We start from the raw sequence: 26,565 nt of genomic DNA on the forward strand, positions 1-26,565 counted from the left end.
TTTACTTTAACCATATTCTATTATACTTCAATTGTATATAATAAATCAATACATTTAAATGTAATTGCATTTAATTATTTTTTGAATATGCATTGTGCTAAGTTAGTATTTTCTATGGGTCAATCTACTGTCCAGCAACTTCATCAGGTACACCAAAATCAATCACTTCTACACAAATGACTCAGGGTTAGTAGTACTTCTAGTAAGTGCTAGTATCCATTGGTGAACAACACTGAGAAATCACACCTGTTACTTTGACTCTAAACTCTTGAGACATAAAGTTTATATTTCAAAAATGAGCCATATCCCTCTGAGGTTTTTCTTTCCTTTACCTTGTTCATCGTAACAGCATTTTGTTTCGCCAGCACTTGCTCCATAGCAGTCATGTCAATAGTGTATTTCAGCTTGTCTGGGTGCTGACGGTATTTCTTTTCACTAATGATTTCGGAGGCCTTCTTTGCCTTCTCCACTTCCAGAGACTGGATCGGCACCCAGCCTACTCCTCTCAGCCAACTATTGAAATCTGCTTTGTAAAGATTCTTTAAAGGAAGGAAAAAATGGAGAATAATTTGATGTGGAAAAGATCTGTTTCAACCTTCACAATACCCCAAAGCAATGATTGTGGGCTTAAACCGGATTGGAAGATGGTTGTGTCCATAGGAGCAAACTGCTAGGGGCTGAGGGGGCCTGCCCTCCCCCAAGTTGATGGGCATTGCTATTCATATGGTGTGCATTGTGATCAATCATGTGGGGTGGGGCTTACCTGAGCCCCCCCTCCCATATTTTACTCAGGTTGGCCCATTTGGTCATGTTTGTGCGGATAAGATGTGTTTGAGTGAGGTTTGTGTCTGGATAGCTGTGTCTGAATAAGGGTCTGTGTGTGACAGAAGGGAGGGGAGAGAGAAAAGACTGGGTTTCCTCCACCCACTTTTGACTTTGGCCTTTCCGTTTTGGTCCTTGGATCCACACCCACTGCTGCTCATGCACCACTCCCTCCATCCACCTCAAAGGAATGGGATGTGAGCCCATCTCTCCTGCTCCATCTTTTATTGAAGTCCATTAATTGCAACAGGTTAATTTTGGCTTGTGTGGGAAATATTATTTCTAAAAGTGTGATGAAAGGAAAGGATACCTGATCCCAAGGTTAGGTTAATCAGCCTTATCTGAACCCGGAAAAAAACTCAGAACAGATGCAACAGGACAAAAGCCTAGCAGAGCATCCTACCTTGAGACTTCCCAAGCTGCTAACAACCTCCACAACCTTGTTATCACCGTGGGATTGCTTTATTACATATTTCAATTATGGTGGCTCATATGTTAATGATTTAATGGGAATCTTTTATGGCTTATGTTTTTACTGTATATTTTAATCATGAATGTCTATATTTTAATTGGTATAATTGGTGTTTATACTTGTAAACCACTTAGAAACCCATCTTGGCAATGAAGTGGTATATAAATTAATTAAGATATCAAGAACAACCAACAACTACATCTTCAAAATACATACATCACTCTGAATCTGCATCATATTTCTTGACCGTTCCACACTGATGTTATCGGGCAAAAGGGTATAATTATGCAGAGACGTTCTATAGTTTGTGTCGGTGATCACTTCCTGGGCCTTTTTAGCAGCTATCACACTGAACATGTCCATGGGCAAGTTATACTTGGTCTTGCTGCTTTCGTAGTCCTTCTTATATTCACGTTCCGATTGAAGTTTGGCCACATTCATATAATGGACCAATTTAGGATCGTCTTGCAGGCTGCGGAAGCCAACTTGCTTTCCTTTATCTTTCTCATATGACTCCTTGTACTTGTACTAGGGGAAAATCAAGTCAAAGGAACAAAAATCAAACAGGCAAACATTCATTCTGCACACTGGGGGGGGGGGGGAACCAGTAGAACAACAGTAGATATTTGTTATTCTATTGTTGTCTCCACCCTTACTGTTATTTTCTGGCTATCACACCCTTTCCAACATTTTAAAAGTAATTTTAAATTTGTGAATATTTAATTATTTTGACCTAAGTCCAGAACACTATATTTTCCACTTTCTTGGTCCCCTCATGTCCTGCTTTCCCTTCCCTTCCCTCCAAGCCTCCTACCCTCTTTCTCTCTGGAGGTATTGGAGGTGGCAGATAACTATAGTCCTAGTGCTTTTATTTTGAAAGAGAAATGCTGTCCAATCTCCCAGATTTCCCAGAAAAAGGCCCAGTGTTTTCTGAGGAATCATCACAATTAGTCACCATAGATGGCTAATGTCCAAGAAAAAATTATAAGCAGAACCTGGATGGTGCCCTGGTCTTCCTTGTCCCACCCCACCCCCAAAAGGAGCTTGTCTCTTCCTGCTCAAAATTTCTCAAACGAATAATGAATTGATTAGTAATTCCCCCCTACTGATGTAGATGCATTCCTGAGAATAACAGGGTAAACAATGAAAAATTTGATTCTGCTGAACAAATAATATCCAATTAACTTCATTAAATGTTCAAAGGCATAGTTTTGAGGTGGTTCATCTGCATTGCATGAGTAAGACCCCAGGTTAAATCTTTGACACATCTCAGGGGGCAGGGCTAGAGAGGTGGAGAATACCTTGCATTAGATCCTAAAAGGAGTCGTTCGCTAGGCAGGCAAATAATCTGACTCAGTCAAAAGCAGCTTTAGATGTTCAAGGCAGTTCTGAATTTTTATCTAGATGCAACTTACGTCACTGGCAATGTTTCGTGAAGCTTTTGCAGCAATGATAGGAATGGCATCCGGCTTCAGATCATACCCTTTGGCAATTAACTTCTTATAGTCAACTTTGTAAGAATGCTTAAAAAGAAGAATGAATATTCATAGTAAGAAGAATCGTAGCAGCACAATCAAAGGGCAGTATTATTCTAGTAGACTGAGCAAAAACATCCATGTGGGTTTCTGACATTATTAAGGATGAGCCACAAGATATGTGTATACAGCAAACACAATGATATCATTTTTTAAAATATAATAAAAAAGGGTCGGCAGCTTCACTCCAAAACAGAACCCCAACTATTACTGCTACCAAGACACAAGTGTTCAACTAACATACATAGAGAGAAAGGGAGTGCGAGGGAGAAATGTGTAAGGCTAATAAAACTAAGACACATAATTCACTTTCTGAAAGATCAGTTTGATTTCTGCTTATCAAATACTCACATCGCTTATATTGTAGGCATTGACTTTTGCTTGAATAAACTCAGGAACATATGGATCCAAGTGGTAGTTGTGCTTAACTTTCTCACCTTCTAACTTGTATGTTATCTAAAAGGAAAACAGCACATGCATCATTTCATTGGCTTGGCACACGGTACCTCATTGTAGATTTGGGGTGAATGGACCTGTCAGTTTCAGTTCTCTCAGCTTCTTATCCAGTTATCCACACTTCTGCAGCAATTTGTGAGAGAGAACCCTGCCCAAGGCTCTGCAGGCTGTGGTTAGCCAAATGGGCAATACGAGATAACCTTGGCAGGAATGTCTTGAAGTTAAGGCACTGACTTGCAACCACGGTGAACATTTACTGTGAATGCTTTCTATCTCGGCAGCACTACATTGGTACCTTGGTTCTCAAACTTAATCTATTCCAGAAATCAGTTCCAAAACCAAAGCATTCCAAAACCAAGGTATGCTTTCCCATAGAAAGTAATGCAAAATGAATTAATCCGTTCCAGACTTTTCAAAGCAACCCCTAAAACAGCAATTTAACATGAATTTTACTAACTAACGAGACCATTGATGTATAAAATGAAAGCAATAATCAATGTACTGTACAATAAAATAAATAAGACAGTATTGTAGATGATAAAACTGAAAATTTAATTCCTCCCCCCTGCACTGATGATATTCATTGTTTGGATGGGGGGCTTTTATCCATTTCCGTAGCCACACAATCAGTCAATCAATCAGTAGCTGAACTGGGTTCCACACAGTCACAAAAACAAATTAACCGAAAAAGCCTCAAAAACAAAAACGCAAAATAAATAGCAAAAACAAAAGCACCAAACTTAATCCGTTCCAGAAGTCCGTTTGACTTCCGAAACATTTGCAAACCAAGGTGCAGGTTCTGATCGGTGCAGGTGCCCTGGAAACAATAGCCGACAACCGCATCGGACGTTTAGCATCCAAAAGACGTTTGAAAACCAGAACACTTACTTCCAGGTTTTCGGATTTTGAGAACCAAAGCGTTTGAGAACCAAGGTGTTTGAGAACCAAGGTACCACTGTATTCGTTGATAGCGGCAATGGGGACTTAAAATATTGCAGTGGCACGAACTTACATCACTTCGCTGTTTGGTGTTGTGTTGCGCCAAAACCATCGGCATTGCATCCATTAAGCTTGTGAACTTGAGTTTGTCTGGGGGCTGACGGTACTTCCTTTCATTTAATGCATCTCCAGCCTTTCTAACTTTTTCTACCTCCAGAGAACCTAGAGGACTCCACCCAATTCCTTTGAACCAGCTGTTATAGTCTTGCTTGTAAAGGTTCTAAGGGTAAAAACAAGGAGCAATTCAAAAGACAGACATTGAGGGGATAACATTGTAAAAGAACAAGAAATACACAGCAGTCTCATTTCTTTCTAGAATAAATACATTGCACCTGACTGGATACATCTGTATCCACCAGGACAAATAAAATGTTTGATATGCAGACCAACTACATATATGCCACTCCCGAAGTATCATCTATGTAGGCTACTTGTTATATATGATGCAAAATTTCAATGCCATCTCTCTAAAAAATTTATTTGAAAATACCTCTCCCACCCAAATTCTATCCATTCACTAATCAAAAAGCATTCTTTTATTTGTTCTAAAGTGGGGGAAATGTCTCCAGGAAATTTAGTCTCCCCACCCCCTTGCCACCCAATCAACTTGAAGTCCTTGCTTTAATTAGCTAATTCTGCATTCTATTTGTCCATGTGCTTGCATGCCAAGGCCCCATGACCCCCGCACCCCGATATAGTAAAATAACTAGACAGGACAAGTATAAGGTAAGAACTGGTCAAATAGGCCACAACTGTATTGATTACAGATGTGGAGGTTTTGGCTTAGGCATTGGGTATACCATTTTACTGCAGCCCATTTGCTGGGGGTGTATTCTAGGGTCAACCCAACCTTGGGGGGCCCTATGACCTACAGGGGTCCCTGTTTGAGGAGTGCTATGGCCCTAGCCCAGGCATAGGCAAACTCGGCCCTCCAGATGTTTTGAGACTACAATTCCCATCATCCCTGACCACTGGTCCTGTTAGCTAGGGATGATGGGAGTTGTAGTCCCAAAACATCTGGAAGCCCGAGTTTGCCTATGCCTGCCCTAGCCCCTGCCTGGGTGACCAGACAGAAGCAGCTCCTCACGGAACCCTTTAACACAGCCTTTCTCAACCTGTGGGTTCCCAGATGTTGTTGAACTACAACTCCCACTACCCCTATCTAGCAAGGCCAGAGCTCAAGGATGATGGGAGTTGTAGTCCAACAACATCTGGGGACCCACAGGTTGAGAACCACTGTTTTAACAGGATACCCTTTCCCATAGAGGGGCAGGCAGAGGCTACCTTCTCCCCTCCATCCAAGATTAAGGCTTACCGCCACTCAAACCGCTTACCAGCAAACCCTTCACACCTGCAACCAACCCTTTAATCCCTCCATCACATCATTCAACCAAGATGTCGAAATACTGCAATGAAATGTGACATTTTTTAAAAAAGTAATACTTACATCACTCTGAATTTGCATCATGTTCCTTGTCAGTTCAACATTCATGGCATCTGGCAGGTAGGTATAACGATGGAGCAGGTGTTTGTAGTGAGTATTAGAGGCTACATCCTGAGCCTGCTTGGCAGCTTGGATGCTGACCATCTCCACAGGTGTGTGATAGCAAGTCTTGCTCTTCTCATAGTCTTTCTTATACTCCCGTTCAGACTGCATCTTTGCCACGTGCATAGAATGGACAAGCTTAGGGTCATCTTGCAGGCTTCTGAAACCAACATGTTTTCCTCTTGCTTTTTCATAGGCTTCTTTGTATTTGTACTAGAGTCCCAGCGGGAGAGAGAGAGAAACAGAGAAGTTGTGTGTGGATATCCAGACTCAAAGCACCCATTTTTATACAAGTAATAAGAGAACTATCCCCTAGGTGAGACAAGGCTGAGAAGATGTGGGTACTTACATCACTAGCAATGTTTCTTGACGCCTTGGCCAGAGTAATTGGAATAGAATCACCCAATACGTTGTGTCCTTTGGCTATCAGTTCATGATAGCCATGTTTATAATAGCTCTAGGAGGGGGGGGGGTGAAATGATATTCACATATTTAGCAAGTAGTTCAAGCAACTATTTATCAATAACTCAGAATCCATCATCACAGAAAGCAAGGAATCTCAACTTTTAGGCTATGAAGAATGACTAGAGAAAAAGTTACATTAAAACCAGTGGACAGCAGTGGTGAGAGGGGCTGTACATTCTGGCCCTATCCTCAACACTGCTAAAACAACCCATTGGCCATGTCCCCTCCCAGTAACATCTAAACATTCAACTGAACATGTGAAAGATGTCCATAGGTACACAAGGACTTCCATGCACTCCAGAACCCTGAGAAGTCAAACAGCAGGAACCCAAAAGCCTATCAGGAAACCTGCCAAAGGCAGCTAGTTCAATCCCACCGACTGTAAACTGTAGTCGCTAGAAGTAGCTTTAATCAAAATGTTATCTCCACATTATGATAGCCGCATGGTTTCTATTATATCAGAATGAATTTTTGAACATCTAAATCTGCATTTGTTTACCAAAAGCATGAATGAAAGACACCTCTTTTTTTTTAAAAAAAAAAAGTGACTTACATCACTGATGTTGGCTGCGTTGTATTTAGCCTGGATGAACTGAGGGGCATCTGAAGGCAAGTGGTATTTGTGCTTCATTTCTTCTCCGGAACTTTTGTATAGTCTCTGCAAACAAAAAGAACAGGATAATGATAAACTCTTCTGTTCTCAAGGAAAATGTCCCATAGAATACAATGAGCTGGCTAAATGCCCTCGGCTGCAAGCCCACACACACTGTGGGCTGCATTGAAAAAGCATAGGACTCAGCTTCCAAATAAACAGGCAGTAAATTTTGTCCTTAATAGTGGCTGGAAACTAAAAGTGTCTTTCTGCCTGCAGAATGGACTTCTGCTCATGCAACAAGACGCCCTTCAGCAGGGCCGGATTTAGGTTTGATGAGGCCCTAAGCTACTGAAGGTAATGGGGCCCTTTATATGTCCAGCTGTCCTTTATATGCTCCAGCTGTCCTTTGTCAACAACAAATTATTACTGGTTTTTGTGTTGAATATATGCTATATGCCAGTTTATGGACCTAATAGGTATGTAGGTTTTATTTTATTTGTTTTTTATCTTATATTTTGGAAATGTACATCCAGGGTTTTTTTTCCTTTAATTTTTTTTTGGGGGGGGCAAGAGAGTGGGGCCCTAAGTTATAGCTTGTTTAGCTTATATGTAAATCCGGCACTGCCCTTCATGGGAAACCTACCAGGGGCAGGAGATACATGCCAGGAGTGGGCGGGGCCAGAGGCAAGAGTGGGTGGAGCACTGGGAGTGACTCTTACTTTTGTAAACAGTAGGCTACATCCCAGGCAAACAGAAACCAGTTGTTTCTACATCCCCAGCTCTGAATCCAGGCAAACAAGATACACCACCACAGTTCAATGGCACATTCCAGTCAGGGCATTAAGCAGGGCCAGTGAGGGGATGTGGCCTAGGTAATGGGTGTGATTTGAGAAGAGTCCTGGGGGCCAGACAGAATAGTCCCCAGGCCTGGCCTGGGTTTTCCCACCCCTGAGCCAAGGGTAGAAAGCGCCTTAGCTGCAGTGCAACAACTGACAAAACTCTTGACTTTGCTGCCTTCTGTCATACATCTGAGGGCGGGGCAGCTCCCTCATTAGAGTCTTTTCAGCTTAGGGTTTTATGTGAATATATATCTCCAAAACAAAAAAGATGGATCAGGTATCTCCCAAACAAATGCGGATTATTTCTCCACAATGTGTTTGTATGAGCACCTCATACAATGTTCCATTTCTTCCTAGATATTGTTAACTGCTTTGTTCTGGCATCTTTCCCTTAGGGCTACTCACGTCACTGAGCTGCAGTGCATTCTGCTTAGCCTGGACCATGACAGGCGAGTCTACTATGCTGGTGAACTTGAGCGTGTCTGGGTGCTGGCGGTACTTCTTCTCATTCAAAGCATCTCCCGCTTTTCTAACTTTCTCTACATCCATTGAACCAATTGGGATCCACCCAATACCTTTCATCCAGCTGTTAAAGTCTGCCTTGTAAAGATTCTGGGTGGGGAAAAGAATGAAAAGAAAACAGTCAATCACATGAACAGGTAACAAAACAAAACAAAACCTCTTGGGACACACTTACATCACTCTGAATCTGCATCATGTTTTTGGACCGTTCTACGGTCATATCATCAGGCAACAATGTGTAATGGTGCACCAAGTGTTTGTAATTTGTGTTGCTAGCAATGTCCTGGGCTTTCTTGGCAGCGACAACGTTGACCATATCCAGCGGAGTGTTGTATTTGGTTTTGCTCTCTTCATAAGCTTTCCTGTACTCCCGGTCCGACTGCATCTTGGCAACATTCACATAATGGACCAGCTTGGGGTCATCTTGGAGACTCTGGAAGCCAACCAGTTTACCCTTGCCAAGTTCATAGTCCTTTTTGTACTGGTACTGTCAGGACACACACAAAAAAGAATATCAAAAGTGAGGTCGTTTTCCTGGTGAACAGCCCAACAGACCCTTTTCTGCCCCAGCCCTTTCTCTTCTTCCTTGGAGTACGTTCCTTTTATCCCCTTCCTCTCTGCCTCATCTTCCCTTCCCAGTGGGATGCTGAGAGAGGGAAAGGTTGCTTTGATCTGTTCAACTGCAAAGGGCTCCTCCCTCACAACAGCCTCCTTCTGTTGTTCCATACATTTCAGCTTTTCCACTGCTGTTTTCCCTGCAACACACCCTTCCTTTTTGCCCACCCTACACAGAGAGAAAGAGGCTGAGGCCCTCAAGCCACCCATCCCTGTTCTTGAATCCAGTAATTGAACGAAGGATTGCTATAAAATCATCATACCACCACCATTATTAATTAGATGATGATGGTGATGATGGTGGTGATGATGATGATGATGATGTTTCCTCCTCATACTCAATGCTTCTTTGAAAAGAGAATACTTACATCACTGGCTGCGTGTCTAGCAGCCTTGGCAGCTCTAATGGGAATAGCATCAATTCTTAGGTCATATCCCTTTGATTTCAAATCTTCCAGCCCCAGTTTGTAGCAGTTCTGGAGGAGAACAGAATGTTTCACTGAAACTACAGTTGGTTGCTATTCACCTATGCTTCAAAATTTAAGACTTGTGTGTGTTGCATAACAATGTATTGAGAGGAAACTTACGTCGCTGAGATTGTAGGAATTAACCCTTGCCTGGAGAAACTGGGGAGCATCTGCCGGAAGGTGATATTTATGAATTACATCTTCATTTTTGGCTTTATAAATTACCTAGAACATAAATCAAGGTATATTATATTCAAGATATTCATATTGTAGAATACTTTAAAGTTCACTATGTTTTATTGTACAGTTTTATGCTTAGAAAGTGAACTTTATAATTGAATCGCAACTAAGGGGTGGCATCCAATGATGTCCATCCATCGGTGGAAGGGATTTGTGGGAATTCACCAAAGGATATACCACTATTCATAGAAAATATCAGAGAAGTTCACAATAGTTATACATGAAATCATACAATAAAAACCATCTATTTTTTTTTTTGAATCAGCTAATTATTATGGAAAGATGTATGAACAGTAGTATATAACTTTTAAAAAACAACCCTAAAATAATGATTTATTGGGTTAATTGATCCCATGATGACTCCAGAATAAAGTTAGCCAACACAAACGCAGACAACATGTGCCAATACTTACATCACTCCTTTGAGCTTGGTTGATTTTAGCCTGTACTACAACAGGGTCATCTTCAATTTGTGTAAACTTAATAGTGTCTGGATGCTGACGATATTTTCTCTGTTCAAAAGATTAAAGAAAATAAAACTACAATTCCTTCACAGGAAATTATATTTTGCTATTCCATTTCTTTCATTTTTTTGTATTATTGAAAGGATGCCTTTCAGTAATAAGGATACCCTGACTCAGAAATATTTAAAAATAATCCAGGTCTGAATTTGCTCACAAGAAAAGCTTTCCTGGCTTTTTTTTTTCAAAAACAACCACTTAATTATATGATAAAGCAGCAAAATCAGTATCTCCATAACAACATACAAGAAAGTCCTCTTAACAGGACCTAGTCTTTGCAATGGACAGATCTTTGACCAATATATTGTGTACATTCAGTTTCCATTCCAAAATACTCAGGCTGGCAAATGCCAGTGGATTTACCTATATTTACTCTGAAACCTACATATTGATATTGAGTTATTACATTCTTGATTGTGCATTTTAAACCCACAATGTCGCTGAACCAAATTTCTTAAATATATAAAATGGCTTCAGGACAGAACAAAACTCTTCTGTGTCATTTTGACCTCTGTATGTAAGTACAGTATGGGTTGGAGCCAGACTAAGTTAGGTGAACTTAGTTCCCAGTTAAATCAATTAGACTCAAGTCTTGAATCAACTGTTTCATTGATTTCAGTTGAAACTAAGTTCAACTAGCAGGGCAGTCCTAATCATGCCTACTCAGAAGTAAGTCTTAGTCAATTCCATGGGATTTACCCCAAGGTAAATAGGATTAGGATTGTGGCCTTAATCTGTATCCAACACCAGTGGTCTAAAACGGGGTGTGGACCACATTGCTAATGGCTTGTATTAACTTGCATGTACTTTATCTACTTTAGTTGCCAGTGTGTCATCAGAATGAGTGCATCCACTGAAACAACACAAAGTTCTTTAAAAACGTAGAACCCCTGATCTGCTATTTTGCTCAGAAACAAAGGACAGTCGTACCTTGGAAGTTGAACAAAATTCGTTCCGTAAGTCCGTTCAACTTCCAAAACATTTGAAAACCAAATCGCGGCTTCTGATTATACTTCCAGTAGGAAGCCCCGCCAGATGTTCAGGTTCCAAAAGAACGTTCACAAACCAGAACATTAACTCTGGGTTTGCGGAGTTCAGGAGCCAAAACGTCCGAGTTCCATGGCGTTCGGGATCCAAGGTACGACTGTAGTAGGAAGGATCATAGCACAGTAATAGAGATTGTGCTTTGCATACAAATGGTCCCTGACTCAATCCCTGGAAAACCTTGGCTAGATCAGTCAGTGGTATGATTAGGCAAAGGGCATCTTCTTGTGTTCCAAAAGGGAACAAATGTAGCCTGCCCTTCCAAACTAGCTTTCGAAACAGGTTACACATGTGCAGCCCGTTTTTCGATAAGGCTAGGGAACAGAGTACACAGCATCAGTTTGTACATGTGATTCCTTGGTCAGATAGGGACATGTGTTAGGAAGCCTGTCTCCATGCAGCACAGTCTCTAAGCTGGCCTAGATCAGGGTCAATAAGGTTGATTCTACTTAGGGTCTACGTACCTCACTGATAATATCGGAAGCTCTCTTGGCCTTTTCAGCATCTAGGGACCCAAGTGGTATCCAGCCACAGCCTTTCATATCACTGTTGTAGTCAGCTCTGTATTCATTCTGGGAAAGACCATAAAAACGACAAAATGCAATTAACTCAATTTACACAAAGAAAACCCTCTACAAATCCAGTGTGTAGAATTTAAGAATGTAGATCACCAGCCAGGAACCCTCTATATTTTGGGGGGACTCCAATTCCCATCATCCCCAGCCAGCATGACTGTAATGTAAATGTTCTCAGGAGCTGATGCTTCAACTCCCGGATCACTAGACTATTCACTGCAATCAACAGACAATGAAGCACAGGAATGACATGAAAGTGAACCCACATATTCCTTTGCTTTGCAGGTAAACCACAGAAAAAGCTATACTTCTAAGCATAAGAAAAAGTTTGCTTTTCAAATCCACAGAGGCTTTCCCCCTAAACGTCTCTTATTCTACTCAACCATTCTCAGAAAGTTAATTAAAAAGGTAAGGAGCCATCTGCTATTCCCTACTGATTATTCTTCATTCAACCTTTGGGTCTGTTAAGCTGCAAGATCCTTTTCATTCTTGGCATCGTGGTGAATGTCTTAGAATTAGATTTTTAAGGTAGTTAAATATGGGAAGTACATAGGCTGCGTTAACAACTGATGTTTCCACTTTATCCCAGCCCTAGCAGGGTTTCTGTGGCTTGCTGTTGTTGAGTCCAGGAAAAGCCTAGGGAAAACATCGCATCTCTTTGAGTTTGTATGAAACCCTCCTTAGCTGAGCAATTCTAGACAAGCATAACTACTTACATCACTCTGTATAGCATTGGCTTTCTTGGCAAGTTCCACAGGAATACTGTCGGGGGGATAGCAGTAATTATGGATGAGGCGCTTGTAGTCTGTGTTGCTGACAATTGCCTGTGCTTTCTTTGCTTGTATTACTGCGATCATGTCCAATGGCGCTGTGTACTTGGTCTTTGACTCTTCGTAACCTTTCCTGTATTCACGCTATAAAAGAATTAACATGTACCTTTAAGAGTTAGAATTCCCAAAACAACCCAAAAATCCCCTAATACTTTGTAAAATGCAGGCTGCTTGCGTGGCTATGGTAAGACATGCCTTAATTACCGTATTTTTTGCACCATAACACTCACTTTTTTCCTCCTAGAAAGTAAGGGGAAATGTCTGTGCGTGTTATGGAGGGAATGCCTACGGGTGGCGGGGGGGATCTGCTGCAGTCGTGAGCAGAGGATCCATGGTTCCCCTTCCTTCCCTCCTCCGTGGATCGCTTTGAAACAGCAACGCGGGAGAAGAGCCTCTGAGTGGGGAGGAGAGAGGGACAGAGAGCCTGCTTCTTTAAAGGAGCAAAGCGGGAGAGGAGCCGCTTACACGAGTGTAAGCAGCTGCTGTCTGGTTGGTTCCTTTAAAGCAAGCAGGCTTTCTGTCCCTGTCTCCTCCCCACTCAGCAAAGTGGGAGAGGAGAGGAGCGGAGCCTTCTCCCCTTATACCCCTCTCCTGCATTATTAGCAGCATCCTTCTCCACACACCCCACGCGTGCTCCTTGTCCCTTGAGTGCTTTTCCTTCCCTCCCCACTTAAAACGTGGTTACAAAGTCATTCATTTTCCATCTGAAGGATCCGGTTGTATTTAGTCTCAATTCCACTTTCAAAGCATTATGGTCGGAGCAGGTTTTTGGGCAGATTTCCACTTTTCTAGTCTTAGGTGCCAGTCCTCTAGTTGTCCATATTTGGTCGATTCGTGTCCATGTCAGATGAGCTTCTGAAAAGAAAGTCCCTTCTTTCCCTAGAGGGTTCTTAACCCTCCATATGTCGACTAAGTCCATATTGTCAGTCATTTCAAAAAAGGTTTTAGGTAGTCTGCCATCTTTCGATATGTTGGCACTTTGTGACTTATCCATGTTTACAGACACAACCCCATTCATATCACCCAACATAATGATGTTATTATAGTCCAAGTAATCCAGCATAGTCTCATGCAGCTTCCTGAAAAATTCCGATTTTCCCTCATTTGGAGCATATATTCCTAATATCAAAAATTTTTCTCCTTGTGTCTGTATTTCAATCGCCAAAATTCGGCCATGTTCATCTTTAAATAAGAATTTCGGTGACAGGCTCTCCTTTGCATATATCACCACTCCTCTTTTCTTAACTTTGTCTGAAGAAATAAATTCTTGGCCTAGTCTTTTATTAATTAGCACTTTTCTGTGGAGCCTTGTCACATGTGTTTCTTGTAGGCAGATAACGTCCAATTGTTCCTTTTTCAAAATGTGAAAAACTTTCCTTCTTTTTTCCGGGGAATTTCTGCCATTTATGTTCCAACTGAGAAGCTGCAGAGACATCCTGAATCAATTGACGGGTTTTACAATGGGGTGTCTAAGCTTCCCTCCGATCCCGGAGGAGGTAGTGCTGGTCCAGATCCAGGTGGTATGACTCTTGAAGGTGGTCCCGGTGGTGGTGGAGGCCAAGAAGCTGCAGCTCCTTTTTGCAGGTCCTCCTCGTGGTCGTGTAGGAACTTCTGCTGGTCTTCAGGTGATTTAATTTTTATTTTCCTTCCTTTGTAAGTAAATGAAAGTCCTTGTGGAAACTCCCACCTATAAGGAATTCCGTTGTGTCTCAACAATTTAGTCAGGTCTATATAGGTAGTCCTAAGTTCCAAGAGATATTTGGGTATATCTCTGTAAATTTCGGCCCTTTTGCCTTCTATCTCCAAATATTTCTTGAAATGTAGGCCTAATATCTTATCCCTCTCTTCTCTTGATCTCAGAACAACTAAGCAGTCTCTGGACTTGTCTTTCTTTACAGATTTTCCCAGTCTAAAGGCTGTCACAATTTTAAAATCCTTTTCTTCCTCAATTCCCCAGAATTTGGAGAACAAAAGTGTCAGAAATCCCTCTAAATTGTCTTTCTCCAGTTCCGGGATAGCCCTTATCCTGAGATTGTTTTCTTTACTTTTCAGTTCAACCAATGACAGGTAGGCTTGTTGTTCCCCTACCTGTCTTTTCAGAGGCCTTACTTCCCCTTTAACTTCATCAACCTTTATATTTGCCTGTTCTGCTTTTTGGTTGGCTTCCACAGCTAATTTGTAGTTTTCTGCCGTAGCTCCTTGCAGTTTCTCAATTGCCTGGGTGTGCTGCGAAACCTGTTCAGTTAATTTGCCAATAGAGGATGTAGCTTGGTCAATTTTTGATGTTTGATTGTCCACTTTTTGATTTAAAACTGCCAGTTGTTCCAAAATTTGTTTCAAAACTGTTTCAGATCCTCCAGTTGCCATATCTTCTGCAGCAGGCTGTACAAATTCCACCTCCTGTGCTGTCAGCACAGTTGGGACGGATGATCTGCGGTGATGAGTTAAAGTTGTTTGCATGAGTTGCCCAGATTTTTTCTCTTTTTCTTTATCTTTGGCTTTAGCTGCTCTTGTTCTCCCTGAGCCGCTCATTCCACACCTGCCTCTGTTCAAGGTCAAATGATCTTTTGTCCCATGGGAAAGACAAGTCCAAAGTATAAACAAATTAAACCACAAAGAATTTCAATAAAGTTCAATTCCCAGGCCACTATACTTCCACAGTCCTATAGGGGGAGTATTTCAAAGTTTCAAAGAAGAAAGGAACTCTTTTCCGCCATTGAAGTTCCTATATTCCCCATGTTAAATTTTTGTAGTTCCCAAACACAAAAGGAAGGTTTCCAAAGCTTCCAGTCTCTTAGAATCCAGCCACAAGGTGTCAAGAGAGGTCCCAGCAACAATGTTAAACATTAATGTCTCAGTCTATGCAACAATTTAAATTTCTGCAACAATGTCGTCAATTTGACAGCAGTTTGACAGTTCTCTTCTATACACTGGCAGTCCAATGACGGGGTTATCCCTTTCAACTCTGTTTAGCTCAAAGATAGGGGGACAGTTCCAGAAAACAAAAGTCCATAAGTTTCACAATTCTTTCCCTTTTATCCTCAAAATGCAAAGTCTATCAATGCACTCTTTCTTCCAGTTTTACAATCCCTTTTAAACACTTCAGCTCGCTTCAGAGCCCTTGCTTTGATCTAATTAGCAGAGTCGGGAGGCGGACTTCCTGTTACTCGCCTCCCGTTTTCAGCCGAATTTCTTCAATTTAAATTAAGAATTTAAACCCCTTACTCACGGGTATGTTGCTCCAATTCCGATATTTTCAAGAAGAGAGGTCAGCGCTCATCAGCAGCAGCAGCGCGGCTTTGCTTCCACGAAAAGAGCGATGAACTCACAGCGCCGCTCCCCCTTTCACGTTCCGGAGCCTCTTACGAGGCTCCTTCTCCGCTTCTGGGGGGGCTCAAGGCGCCCGCCGAGTCCCACGGCCGCAGGCTCGCTCTGCCTGCGGTTTTTCTTGATGGGTCTCCGCTTACAAAGCACGGATCCACATGGATCCTCAGGATTTTTGCACTGGGTCACCCCAAATTCACGATCAGATCACATAGCATGTCCATGGCTACATCTTGCACCAAAAAAAAATCACGCACCCACTGTTGCCTGGGGCCGCAGTGGTGCAAAAACGTGGTTAAAAAGCATGGATCCGCATGGATCCTCAGGATTTTTGCATTGGGCTACTCCAAACTCACTGTCAGATCACATGTCCGTGGCCACAGCATGAACCACAAAAATCATACATCCACTGTTTCGTTTAGAATAATTTTTTTCCTTGTTTTCCTCCTCTAAAAACTATGTGTGTGTTATGGTCGGGTGCGTGTTATAGAGCGAAAAATACGCTATATCAAGATTGGGTTGCTGCAATACAGTAAAAATACACTAAACATTTACATCAATAGGATCTATCCAGATCATATTATTATTAGCTAATAGGACCAGTATTAGCAGAACTGTAACCTCTAAAAAGCATCAAACCAGAACAATAGGCATTCTACACTGGATTACCCATCAGTCTCTTGCAGTATGGTAGTTTTCACTACATGTCAGACATAGTTGTTACACAAGTTCAGAAGCAGAGCTGACAACACAGTATTCTGTTTTCACTGGTTAACGTCTTGCCTTAAGCATTAAGATGGATGATCTGAATAGCCATCAAATAGGTACTAACGTTCTCATCTCCGCTTAATATCTCTAGGCCCTTTTTGGATTAAGTCATAATTGCCCAGCACAATCCTAAGCATGTTTATGTGAAAGTGAATCCCACTGTATTCAAAAAGGGTGTATTCAAAAAGGCTTTTTTTCTCAACTAAGTCCATAGCCTTCTGTTGAAAGGAATTTTGTGGTATCAATGGCTCATCATGAAGGGAAACATTTTCATGTTAATTTCACTTAAAGGTTGAACCTGAATATCTTTCAGAATTGTGCTTTCCTGGCACTCATTAGCAGGACTAAGTCAGTATTGGATATAAATCACAGGTTATTATTTTTACACGTATTTAGAATTATTATTTTTTGCCATTTTCCCTTGCTTCTTGTTTTGTGGAATGGAAGGAGCTAAAAGTCTCTAAATAATCTGACGTTTCCAAATAATTTGGCACACGGCTGGCATCTTACCAGTGCTAACTACAATGTGTACAGAACAGGTACTTACATCGCTCTGCTGTTTGGCCACTTTCTGAGAATGTAGCATTTTAGGATCATCCTCGATGCTCAGAGCTCCAACCATCTTCCCTCTGCTCTGCTCATAAGCTTTCTTATATTCCACCTACATGGGGACAAGACATTAATGGTCTTCTACATTCTGTAGCCACTGCATAGAAATACAAATAATGTTTTAAAAAAATCTTCATTTTATGCAACACTTACATCACTTGCAATTTTTCGATTGGCTTTGGCAGCAAGAATAGGAATAGCATCAAACTTGATCTCAAATTTCTTATCTTTCGATGTGTCCCAGTCATACTTATAGCAAGTCTGACACAGAAGAATAAACAAATAACATGAAGAAGGTGTGACATAATATCAGGACTATAATGACATTAAATCTATCCATTGATTGTAGAAAATATATACAGTCGTACCTCTGAAGTCGAACAGAATCCGTTCCAGAGGTCCATTCGACTTCCAAAACATTGCTTTATTTACAAAAGATGAGCCAAAATCTGGCTTTGAGGCAACTCTTTACTTAATGATGGCATTGTAAGCACTCTTCTCATCAAACTTGCAGGCCTGAACTTAAAAAAACCCCAAGGAAAGTGCTTTCCTGTTATACTGCTCTCCCCTGCTTTTTGGCCATTTCAGTACTATCCTATCAGGTCTACCAGAAGATCTGAATTAATCCTTTTGACTCCATTAAGTGGCTGCACCCACCTATTTAACAAGTGAAGGCTCATACTCACATCACTGATGTTATATGCATTGACTCTGGACTGGAGGAACAAGGGGGCGTCTGGAGGGATGGAACATTTGAATTTCTCACTCTCATGTTTGGCTTTGTAGTTCAGCTGAAATGTAGGATGAACAAATAATATTCTGAGTCAGTCTTGTCACAAGATGAAGCTAGGCCCCGTGAAACATAAAACGAGGCATGAGTTTTATGTTTTGAGTTGTCAGGTAACTTACATCGCTCAGCTGCTTGGAATTAATCTGTGCTTGTACCATCACGAGTGAATCTGGCACTTGTGTAAATTTGAGCTTATCGGGATGTTTTTTGTAGGCATACTAGGAAGACACGAAAGCAAAAATAAAACAAAATGGCAGTTGATTTCCAGTAGGCATTGGCATTTTGGTGTTATATATACATATATATAACAGGCAGCCCTGTTCAGGGAAGTTTTTAATGTATGATACTTTAGTGTTTTTTGGTTTCTATGGAAGCCGCCCAGAGTGGCTGGGGAAACCCAGCCAGATGGGCGGGGTACAAATAATAAATTATTATTATTATTATTATTATTATTATTATTATTATTATTATTATTATTATTTTATATATATATATATATACAGTGGTACCTCGCAAGATGAAATTAATTCGTTCTGCGAGTTTTTTCGTCTTGCGAATTTTTCGTTTTGCGAAGCACGGATTCCCTGGGTATTAACAGTTTTAAGAAAAAGGAAACAAACTTGCAAGACGTTTTCGTCTTGCGAAGCAAGCCCATAGGGAAATTCGTCTTGCGAAGCAACTCAAAAAATGAAAAACTATTTCGTCTTGGGAGTTTTTCGTCTTACGAGGCATTCGTCTTGCGAGGTACCACTGTATGTGTGTGTGTGTGTGTGTGTGTGTGTGTATATATATATATATATATATATATATATATATATATATATCAGTAACATCATAAATAGAGTTTTATAAACCAATTCAGATATCACACCTCCATTCATTCATTCAGCAAAAGTATAACACAAGAGGCAACATTGACATTCACAAATCTTAAAGTTCTCTGACTGTCAAAAATATTAAGCATCCAAGAGCTCTCGTATGTCCTCCAGCCAGGGAAGTGTGAAATATTCGGGTAGATTTTACCTGGGAATCACAAGCGTAATCTAACTCTGCCACAGTACACAGACAGTGATGGATGTTATCACTTGTACAGCTATGGCTATAAAGGGTGAATAGCATTGGTATGTATGGTTTTCCTTGGGAAAGCATGCATGCGGCAAAGCACATTTTGGCCACAAGATGTCACAAGAAACCTGTAAAAGGGGAAATGATACTTGACCCATATAGAAGTGAAAGAGGACCCAGCGGTTTTATTTTAATGAAAAGCAGCCCTAGGAAGCTACAGTTCTGAACAGATGAGCAGCGGGGGGGGGGGGGGGAGAAGCAGATTATGGCAGGCCTATTTCCCCCAAAAAAATATTCTCTACTCACGCTACTTCTACCTCAAAGGTCCAGCCTCCTAGAAGGTTGCTTTTCATTAAAAGAAAAGCATCATGTCTCTAATTTGTGAGAACAAACTGAAAGCAAACACTGACATAATAGCTGATAAAATGCATATGTCAGGAGAGGGGACTGAAAAGTTTTTATTGTTGGTTCATTTTTATTAATTAGCAGAAAGCTGAGGTGCGCAATTTGTCAAGTCAGTACCAACACTGGCGTATATGCACCTGCTAATTTTTGTCTCTCTTTTTACTCATTGACTCCTCATCTCTCACTTAAGCCAGCAATGGCAGGTACTTCTCTGCAGGCCACGAATGCTGCTTGGTGGGTGGAGAGCCAGATTTCCTTGTCTGGTGTGCAACTGCATGTTAGAGAGTGTGGAGTTGGGGTCAAATGTGCCCCCGTTGTGTGCGTGTGTGTGTGTCCATATGAGCTCCCACCCTCAAAACTTCAAGTAAATAGAATTCTAGTACGTAGTTCTTTTCTTGTTCCTTCCATTAATTTCGTGGAACTATATAATGACTGTATAATGTGAAGTCACTCAGGATATAAGTAAGATCTTGCAGAATCCACGACTTACGTCTTTGCACTGGTCTAACTTCTTCATGGCTTCATATTCTTGAGTTATGGTCTGAGGGAAGTAGCCCTTTCCCTTGTCCTCTTCATAGTCGGCTTTGTAGTTTTTCTAGGAAAAGCCACAAGGGGTCAATAACCACAATGAACTCTATCTGAACAGGTTAAGGAAGTGGAATCCATACTTACATCACTCTTCATGGCTGCAACTTTCATGCAGTGTGATTGGTATGGGTCCTCAAAGGTGCCTATGTAGTGGCCCAAGATATTCTGCTGATATCCCTCTTTATATTTAACCTAGAGGAGAAGTGCCACTTGTTAAAATAGGCATAATTGTTACAATAGGCATAATGGGGTTTAGCAAAGTCTTCTTTAGGCCATAAACCTAAGAGCAATTGCAACCACACTTACATCGCTGAAGCCTTTCAGCACATTGTCAAGTTGATACTTCGGGGTATCGCAGTAGTTGATACTTGTTCCTTTAGCTTTTTCATATGCTTCCTTATATAGTCTCTGACGGGAGTGAAATATAAAAGTCATCATGTAGCAATAAAAGTTGACTGTGCAGGCCATTACAGTTTGTTTTTGGTTTTTTTACACATCAACTGAACCTGAATAAAGAGCGTTGTGAAAAGAGAGCAAAGGGGAGCAGAAAAGAGGGTGTAAGAAATCTGTCTTTTAGTGTGGCAGCAAGCTACACTTTGGAACTCCCTGCCAATTGACATCAGGCAGACACATTCGCTGTACTCTTTTCGGTGCCTGTCAAAAACTTTTTTTGTTTTGGCCAGTCCATCCAGACAGATAAACATGTTGGCACGTTTTAATCTTTTCTCTTTAGCCACTTTGATTTTAATCACCTTTTCAAAAATGTTAAAATTGGACCTTAACGTCTTTAATTAACCATTTTTTAACGTTTTATTTTATAGTTGTAAACTGCTTTGAGGGTGTTGTTGTTTAACAACAAAGCGGTGCATCAATTTTGTTAAATAAAAAAATAAATGCATAAAAATAAACATGTGTCTAGAGCTACCTTGGCATACTCTCCCTTTATATACAGTCATACCTTGGTTCTGCAACACCTTGCAACTCAAACGTTTTGGCTCCTGAAGTTAGTGCTCTGGTTTGTGAACGTTCTTTGGAACCGGACGTCCAACACAGCTTCCAGTTGAGTGCAGGAAGTTCCTGCAGCCAATCGGAAGCCGTGCCTTGGTTTTCGAACATTTTCGGAAGTCGAACAGACTTCCGGAACGGATACTGTTTGAGAACCAAGGTACAACTGTATATTTAACAACAGTGTAACAGGCGGTGCACTATCTATTTGGTCCTAGGATGGAGTTGAGAGGATCCAGATAGCTATGGGGTGGCCCTTTTGGCTATATACTGGAGCTTCTGCACATATACTAGCAAGGCTTTTCAGGGCTCCACCCATCTGCTCCTCAAAAACCACAAAAAGTCACTCCAAGAGCTGAGGTAGCCTGGGTTGCAGCATGACTAGGATCTAGTCTAGAAAAGGGAAAATGGGGGAGCCCATGAGGGCAGCATGCTTGGGCACATGTGCTTGGCTATTTGAATCCTGGGCAGACCTTCTTAACTTAATACAGGAAGCTACATTCCAGCCATGTGAAAGTCAGAGGTGGTTTCTATAAACATCCATTCTTCACCCCCTGGGCACATGAACATACACACTTACCTTTCCATTATCCATCCAGACCATTATCACAATTCACAGGCACATAGCAGCTAGGCAAAAGCAATGAAGAAGCATGCAGAACAGGACTGGCAAAGGGGGTGGCCTGGGGGCATCCCACTAGATGGAATGTTCTATACTTGCTGATTCATAATTTTGACTACAGAACTGGTGGCAGTTTATCAATGCTTGACAGAAACAGCTTTTGAAAGACCTGTAGGACACTTCTAATATACAGCAGCAGCAGCATTATTATTGTTACTATTATTATTATTATTATTAATAACATTTACATCAGTATTGGATGTGATTTACACATTATGATTTTTGCAAATATTTCAGAATAGTTTTATTGCAGGGAGTCAGAAGTACTTAAATAAATGGATGAAGAATATGGTACCCTGCAGATATCCTCCTATCGGTGCTACGGAATAGGTACTTACATCGCTTTGCAGTTTGGCTACTTTCTGAGAATGTAGCATTTTAGGATCATCCTCAATGCTCAGAGCTCCAACCATCTTTCCTCTGCTCTGTTCATAAGCTTTCTTATATTCCACCTACATGGGGATAAGACATCGATGGTCTTCAACATTCTGCACTGCAAGCTGATCCAAATCAGCCTGAAAACTGCATTTCTCTGCAACACTTACATCGCTGGCAATTTTTCGATTGGCTTTGGCGGCTAGAATCGGAATGGCATCAAACTTGATTTCAAATTTCTTATCTTTCGATGTCTCCCAGTCGTACTTATAGCAAGTCTGACACAGAAGCAGAAGAAACAAATAACATGAGGAAGGTGGGGCATAATATTAGGATGATTTAATGCAAAAATTGATCCATTTATTATGGTGTTCTTGTCATTGTTATTATTATTAATTATATTTATATACAGGCCTTCAACATAAGATCTCAGGGCGGCTCACAGAGTAAAATAAAATAAAATAATGTAGTATAAATACCAACAACTGGGAATTGTTGGCCTGCATCATGGACTTTGAAGAAGCACAAACTCAGGACAAAAGGGAGAAACGTGCTAAGAGGAAGGCACGCTTGGCAAATCCTCACCATGATCAACTCCCACCCGGAAACCTATGTCCCCACTGTGGAAGGATGTGACGATCCAGAATTGGCTTCCACAGCCACTTATGGACACACTGTAAAGACCACATTCATGGAAGGCAATCTTACCCAGCTAAGAGTGATTGCCAAAGAAGAAGCAGAAAATATTGCAGAAGGTATATAACGCTCTAATTGTATAAGACATTTTTTTTAATTAAAATCACTAGAGAGTTGATTGCTTCATTATACAAGCCTTCCCCTACAAAAGCAGCTGATAACATTCATAAGCAACTAATGAACATAAAAGTCTACTATCCCCAGGGCTCACAAATCACCAGCATTGAAGAACAAAGCTCAGTCCTAGAAAGAACATGTCATGTTCTAATGTACTTACATCACTGATGTTATATGCATTGACTCTGGACTGGAGGAACAAGGGGGCATCTGGAGGGATGGAACATTTGAATTTCTCACTCTCATGTTTGGCTTTGTAGTTCAGCTGAAATGCAGATGAACAAATAATGACACTGAAGGCTTCAGCTGAAATGCTAGCACAATGAAACTGAGTAAGAGGTAAGAACATTTACCCTCTCTAATACACACCATTTGTGTGACAATTGTTCAACCATTTCTATCATGCACACAAGTTAAGGGACAAGGACTCAGGTCAAGGGCATAAACCTTTCAAGGAATCTGGAATCCGCACATCTCTGTTAACAGAGTAGGCCAGTGTGTATTCCTGCTTCTGCATAAATCTATCGAGTCATCTTACAGAACAAGTATTATGCCCATTTCTGAATTGTTGATCTGTTTGTCACTTCCAGTGTTGTCACGAGGTGAAGCCACAACATCACCACCGGAAGCTTGTTTGCCAGACACGGTCTAGTGAAACCTAAGAGTTTGTTTGAGTCGCCAGGTAACTTACATCACTCAGCTGCTTGGAATTGATCTGCGCTTGTGTCTGAACAGGAGAATCTGTCACTTGTGTAAATTTGAGCTTATCAGGATGCTTTTTGTAGGTATGCTAGAGGGAGGAAAAAGACAAAGACATTTAATTTCCAGCAGGTACCAGTAATAACATAATTATACACCAGTAAATCGCTTTGAGGTTGTTGTTGCTTTTAAAAATCAAGCAGTACATAAATTTTATGAAATAAAAAAAAATGTAAATAAATAAATAAATAGACTTCTAATTCAATTCAGATACAGCAGTTTCATTTATTCATCAAAAATACTACTGGCCAACCAAGATTGCAAGACTGTCTTTTGCAGATCTGAAAGAACTCAAGACTACAAAAGTTATAAAGTTCCAATGGGCTTCAGATGTCCAGCTCATGAAATATGAAACAGATTTTAGTATATTTACTGTTCAACATCATCTTTTGGGATTTCACAGACAACAGAATCACAGATGATGGTGCAACCCTGGCACAAAACCACATATACTTGCCAAGCACCATGCATACATATGGCTGGGCTGGCTGTATATATAAATAAGAGGCATAGACCATTATTTGCCCTGCTGTGGCTAAAGAGAGAAAGCTAAGCATATTCTGGCCAGTAGATGTCACAAGAAACCTGTAAAAAGCATATGAAGATGTCACCTTTCAAAATTACGAGACCTGAGGGTTAGCTACAATTCACATGCAAATGACTGCAGAAAGCCACACCATTTTTATTTTAATGAAGTAAAGCCCCAAGAGGCTGAAATTCTCAGCAGAGTAGTAGCTGAAGCTTTTCTCCGTTGGACATTTTCCAGCTCAAAATCATTCTCTTCCTCATATTCTCCCCCCCCCCCCCATAATAACCTGCCTTCTATGACTGCTTTTCAGTCAAAGAGAAGTATTACAGCTCCATTACATGCCTTCATGAGTAATATATAATTTGCACCTGACTCAAAACAGACCTTTTATTAGCAGGATGAATATTTCAAAAGAGGGAAGAGCACTTATCTTCAGTTCTGTGAATTATTAAAGTCAATGATTGATGCAATTAATTAGTACTTAGCCTAAGCCTGATCTTTGGCTTGTGTATATATGTTAACATAGATGTGTATTTGTTAATTCATCTGTGTTTTAAATTGTGATTTACACATTTGAAATGTTTCATGCTTCCGGAAAATCTGTAAGAAATTTTAAAAGAAAACACTCCAGCTCCTTCCATGAAGTCCTTGAAATTCCTGATCACGTAGCATAAGATAAGATAGGACAAAGGTGAGATCCCATAGGAAGCAAATACTCACATCTTTGCACTGGTCTAACTTCTTCATGGCTTCATATTCTTGAGTTATGGTCTGAGGGAAGTAGCCCTTTCCCTTGTCCTCTTCATAGTCGGCTTTGTAGTTTTTCTAGGAAAGGTCACAAGGGATCAATAACCACCAGAAACTTCATCTGAACAGGGGAAGACAGCATAAGGAAATTGAATCCATACTTACATCGCTCTTCATGGCTGCAACTTTCATGCAGTGTGTTTGATATGGGTCCTCAAAGGTGCCTATGTAGCGGCCCAAGATATTCTGCTGATATCCCTCTTTATATTTAACCTGGAGGAGAAGTGCCGAAAGTTACAACAAACTTACCAGTTTATGGAAGTCTCATTGGGACCACTATTTAATTGCTGCCATACTTACATCGCTGAAGTTTTTTAGAACGTTGTCAATCTGATATTTGGGAGTGTCACAGTAATTAATGCTGGTTCCTTTCGCTTTTTCATATGCTTCCTTATATAACCTCTGCCAGGTGGAAGGAAAAGCCATATTGTAAAAGACCCCCATCAAATAGCATCAAATTCCCCCTACGCATCATGGTGCCATTAATTTAGCAAGCTTGGGCAGCCTTAAATTTGCTGAGAAGGGATATTTGAATTCAAATGCACATTTTTTTTCTGACCCAGGATGGTAAGAATTTAGGCAGAGCCTTGCTGGATCAGACCAAAGAACCCTGTTTGCAACAGTGGTTAGCAGAGATGCCCTATAATTTATTTATTTGTTTTATTTAATTATTATTGGTAGTAGTAGTATACCCTACCCATCTGGGTGGCTTCCAGGAAAATATTAAAAATACAATAAAACGTCAGACATTAAAAACTTCCCTAAATAGGGCTGCCTTCAGATGTCTTCTAAAAGTCAAGTCGTTTATTTCCTTGACATCTGATGGGAGGGTGTTCCACAGGAAGGTCTCCATTACTGAGAAGGCCTTCTGCCTGGTTCCCTGTTACTTGCCTTCTTGCAGTGAGGGAACCACCAGAAGGCTGTTGGAGCTGGACCTCAGTGTCTGGGCTGAACTATGGGGGCAGACATGCTCCAGGTATACTGGACTGAAGCCGCTTAGGGCTTTAAATGTCAGCACCAGCACTTTGAATTGTGCTTGGAAACGTACTCGGTGTATATGGTCTCGGCGGCCACTCCCAGTCAACAGTCTAGCTTTCTGGATTAGTTGTAGTTTCCGAGTCACCTTCAAAGGTAGCCCCACGTAGAGTGCATTGCAGTAGTCCAAATGGGATATAACCAGGGCACGCACTACTCTGGTGAGACAGTATGAGGGCAGGTAGGATCTCAGCCTGCATGCCAGATGGCCTCCATGGACAGCTGAGAGTCCAAAAAAAGAACCAGAGTGCGCATCTGGTCTTTTTGGGGCACGGTTACCCCATTCAGGACCAGGGAGTCCTCTACACCTGCCCTGCCCCTCAAAAACAATACTTCTGTCCTGTCAGGATTCAGCCTCAATCTGTTAGCCACCATCCATCCGCCAAATGCCTCCAGACACTCACACAGGACCTTCACTGCCCTCATTGGTTCAGATTTGAAGGAGAGGTAGAGCTGGGTATCATTTGC

The 26,565-nt window shown here is 41.1% G+C and overlaps 1 protein-coding gene across 1 annotated transcript in view; it reads right to left on the bottom strand.

Annotated features, from left to right (window-relative positions):
- NEB (nebulin) overlaps window positions 1–26,565 on the bottom strand; it is a 157,416-nt gene that overhangs the window by 110,472 nt on the left and 20,379 nt on the right. Inside the window, exons 14-42 of the mRNA XM_083702309.1 lie at window positions 25,363–25,464; window positions 25,168–25,275; window positions 24,976–25,080; window positions 23,659–23,757; window positions 23,128–23,232; window positions 22,325–22,432; window positions 22,118–22,231; window positions 20,399–20,500; window positions 20,177–20,284; window positions 19,995–20,099; window positions 18,154–18,252; window positions 17,931–18,035; window positions 17,398–17,505; window positions 17,183–17,296; window positions 12,430–12,627; window positions 11,603–11,710; window positions 9,987–10,085; window positions 9,454–9,558; window positions 9,235–9,342; window positions 8,427–8,738; window positions 8,135–8,341; window positions 6,849–6,953; window positions 6,180–6,287; window positions 5,732–6,043; window positions 4,298–4,504; window positions 3,181–3,285; window positions 2,710–2,817; window positions 1,511–1,822; window positions 333–539 (exon numbers count right to left, since the gene is read on the bottom strand). Of these exons, the coding sequence (XP_083558435.1) occupies window positions 333–539; window positions 1,511–1,822; window positions 2,710–2,817; window positions 3,181–3,285; window positions 4,298–4,504; window positions 5,732–6,043; window positions 6,180–6,287; window positions 6,849–6,953; window positions 8,135–8,341; window positions 8,427–8,738; window positions 9,235–9,342; window positions 9,454–9,558; window positions 9,987–10,085; window positions 11,603–11,710; window positions 12,430–12,627; window positions 17,183–17,296; window positions 17,398–17,505; window positions 17,931–18,035; window positions 18,154–18,252; window positions 19,995–20,099; window positions 20,177–20,284; window positions 20,399–20,500; window positions 22,118–22,231; window positions 22,325–22,432; window positions 23,128–23,232; window positions 23,659–23,757; window positions 24,976–25,080; window positions 25,168–25,275; window positions 25,363–25,464 (4,083 nt within the window). The remainder of the gene's footprint in view (window positions 1–332; window positions 540–1,510; window positions 1,823–2,709; window positions 2,818–3,180; window positions 3,286–4,297; window positions 4,505–5,731; window positions 6,044–6,179; window positions 6,288–6,848; window positions 6,954–8,134; window positions 8,342–8,426; window positions 8,739–9,234; window positions 9,343–9,453; window positions 9,559–9,986; window positions 10,086–11,602; window positions 11,711–12,429; window positions 12,628–17,182; window positions 17,297–17,397; window positions 17,506–17,930; window positions 18,036–18,153; window positions 18,253–19,994; window positions 20,100–20,176; window positions 20,285–20,398; window positions 20,501–22,117; window positions 22,232–22,324; window positions 22,433–23,127; window positions 23,233–23,658; window positions 23,758–24,975; window positions 25,081–25,167; window positions 25,276–25,362; window positions 25,465–26,565) is intronic.

The sequence above is a fragment of the Podarcis gaigeae genome (genome assembly GCF_964106915.1).
Source record: "Podarcis gaigeae genome assembly, chromosome: 1".
NCBI classification, from domain to species: domain Eukaryota; kingdom Metazoa; phylum Chordata; class Lepidosauria; order Squamata; family Lacertidae; genus Podarcis; species Podarcis gaigeae.